Raw genomic sequence first — 2,173 nt, forward strand, 5'->3', positions numbered from 1 at the left:
AATTAACTAACTTTGAAAAAAAAGAAAGCTTTAATAATGATATTTCTTAGAGGAATGCTAGAGGGTCATCAGCATTTATTGTTTTTGGCAATCGGTTTGCCTTTAATGTTTAAAAGTATGGGATAAAATATGTTGTTGGATTACTAGATTAAAGGAACTAGACTAAATGAATTGAGTTGATGGCTAAGTGATGACAAAAAATAATAAATTCTGATGGCTTGTTAGCATTTTTCTTTCTTATAATAAGATGGTTTCTGTGTATGAATAGGGTGGCACCAACATCAAGAGGAGTTTAGACGTCTTAGCTGCAGCATGTTTAAATTTCGAGTACCCGGACTCCCCTCGCCTGGTGAGCTTATTTTCGAGTTTATTAAATGATTCTCTCTGAAAATTTTATTCTTTAATGAATTGTATGTCGGATTGTTGGTATAATCAACTTACATTTCTCTCTTATTAAAGCTCTGGTGTTGATACTTTGAGAAATGATATGTATATCAGGTACATAGACTAGACCGAGACTGTTCTGGCATTCTGGTGATGGGAAGGACACAGACCAGTGCTACCATTTTGCATTCCATCTTCAGGGAGAAAACTTCAACAGCATCAGATGATGTGGGTGATTTCTGCTTTTCTATCGAATGCTTCACTTGTGCTGATGTGCTTGTTAGAATCTTAGCAACATTGATTCTCATTTTCAATTTTGATTTTGTTCCTTTTCTCCCATTGATATGGTGCCATTTGATCTTAAATAGATTGATGCAGAAAATAGAATCCTACAAAGAAGGTATATTGCGCTGGTCATTGGGTGTCCAAGACGTCCAAGGGGGTTGATTACTGCTTCACTCGGTAAGGTTGTACCGGTCTTGGCACTTTTTTATCAGAAGCATGTTAGGTTGCTAATTCCCCCAACTCTTATCTGATTTGCATTTTGAAATACACCTTGGCGTGTGCTGCATCAATCCTGACAACAACTTATGTAATTTTCAGATGTGTTGAATACTTGAACTTATAAAACAGTAATTTGCATACACTGCATATATGAAAAATTTTACTTGGTCTTAGCTTTTTGTGCTGCTAACAATATGCCATGTGCATACCAAAATATGAACTCCCATTTTCTGAAGATAAAAGAAAAAAAAATCATACATCGACCCGTCTTTCTATTAATAATATCTAAATTAGCTTCTTGTATTAACTATTAGGTAAAATATCACTGATTTGACGAACATAAAAAGCTCATCGTATGTAGTAAACTCTTTTGTTTGATTGCAGGTTGTGGTTGACAATGGAAAATCTGATCGTATAACCATAGTTGACAATTCAACATTATTGTCTTCACAGCATGCAATTACAGAGTATCATGTGATTGGATCATCATCGCATGGTTAGTAATAAACCCTACTTTAAATACCTTGTTCTCTACTTTCTGTATTTGTTTTCCCATTAATACACTCAGACTGGAATGCTATCACGCTGATACCTTTCAGGTTCTCTTTTCTTTCTTCACTCTCATTTCTAATCTCCCCTCTCTACTATTCTTACACTATCTGTTCTTATTCTGCATCTCCCTCGTCTTAATATTTGTGGTACCAAGCTCTTGCAGCATATTTAGTCATTCTATAAACAACTACAAGAAATAGTGTCAACAACCCAGCGGGGAAGAGAGTGGAATATTTATTCCGTTGGCATATATCTCACAATTCCAAACAAAGTCAAGAATGGGAATTTTCATCCCTTCCCAATACATGAGGGCAGAAGTTTCCTTGAAAGTTCTAAAGAGACCAGAATGACCAACCGTTTGGTGCCATGGAGTTCTTGTAGGATCGTAGGAATCCACCTAGAAGTGTTTGCATTCACTAACCTCCCTTTGTACATGAGCTTCCCGTGCTTCATCTGAAAACCCTGCAACAGATTCTGAATAAAGCCCTGGAGCTTTTGGTCATTCCGCACCTTGTAAGACTTCTAGATGTAATCATCAAACTCAACAGATCCAGTACAGAGATAGAGTAGAGTAGATAGGAGAATTAAGCTAAGATATAGTAGAATAAGAAGTAGAAAGAAGCAAGTCACGGACGCAGGATATATCAATGTGAAAATCTCCAGAACAGTGAAGTATGTATTGAAATAAGTGTATAAAGCAAACACAGAAAAGGGTATTTGGCTTTCCAGAGGC

The 2,173-nt window shown here is 36.4% G+C and overlaps 1 protein-coding gene across 1 annotated transcript in view; it reads left to right on the forward strand.

The window, feature by feature from the left end:
- Window positions 1-2,173, forward strand: part of LOC107638326 (RNA pseudouridine synthase 4, mitochondrial) — a gene marked incomplete in the record, with an annotated part of 4,596 nt that overhangs the window by 802 nt on the left and 1,621 nt on the right. The window contains 4 exon segments of the mRNA XM_016341548.2: window positions 269-349; window positions 499-612; window positions 753-851; window positions 1,273-1,384. Of these exon segments, the coding sequence (XP_016197034.1) occupies window positions 269-349; window positions 499-612; window positions 753-851; window positions 1,273-1,384 (406 nt within the window).

The sequence above is a fragment of the Arachis ipaensis genome, chromosome B04, assembly GCF_000816755.2.
Source record: "Arachis ipaensis cultivar K30076 chromosome B04, Araip1.1, whole genome shotgun sequence".
Taxonomy (NCBI): Eukaryota; Viridiplantae; Streptophyta; class Magnoliopsida; order Fabales; family Fabaceae; genus Arachis; species Arachis ipaensis.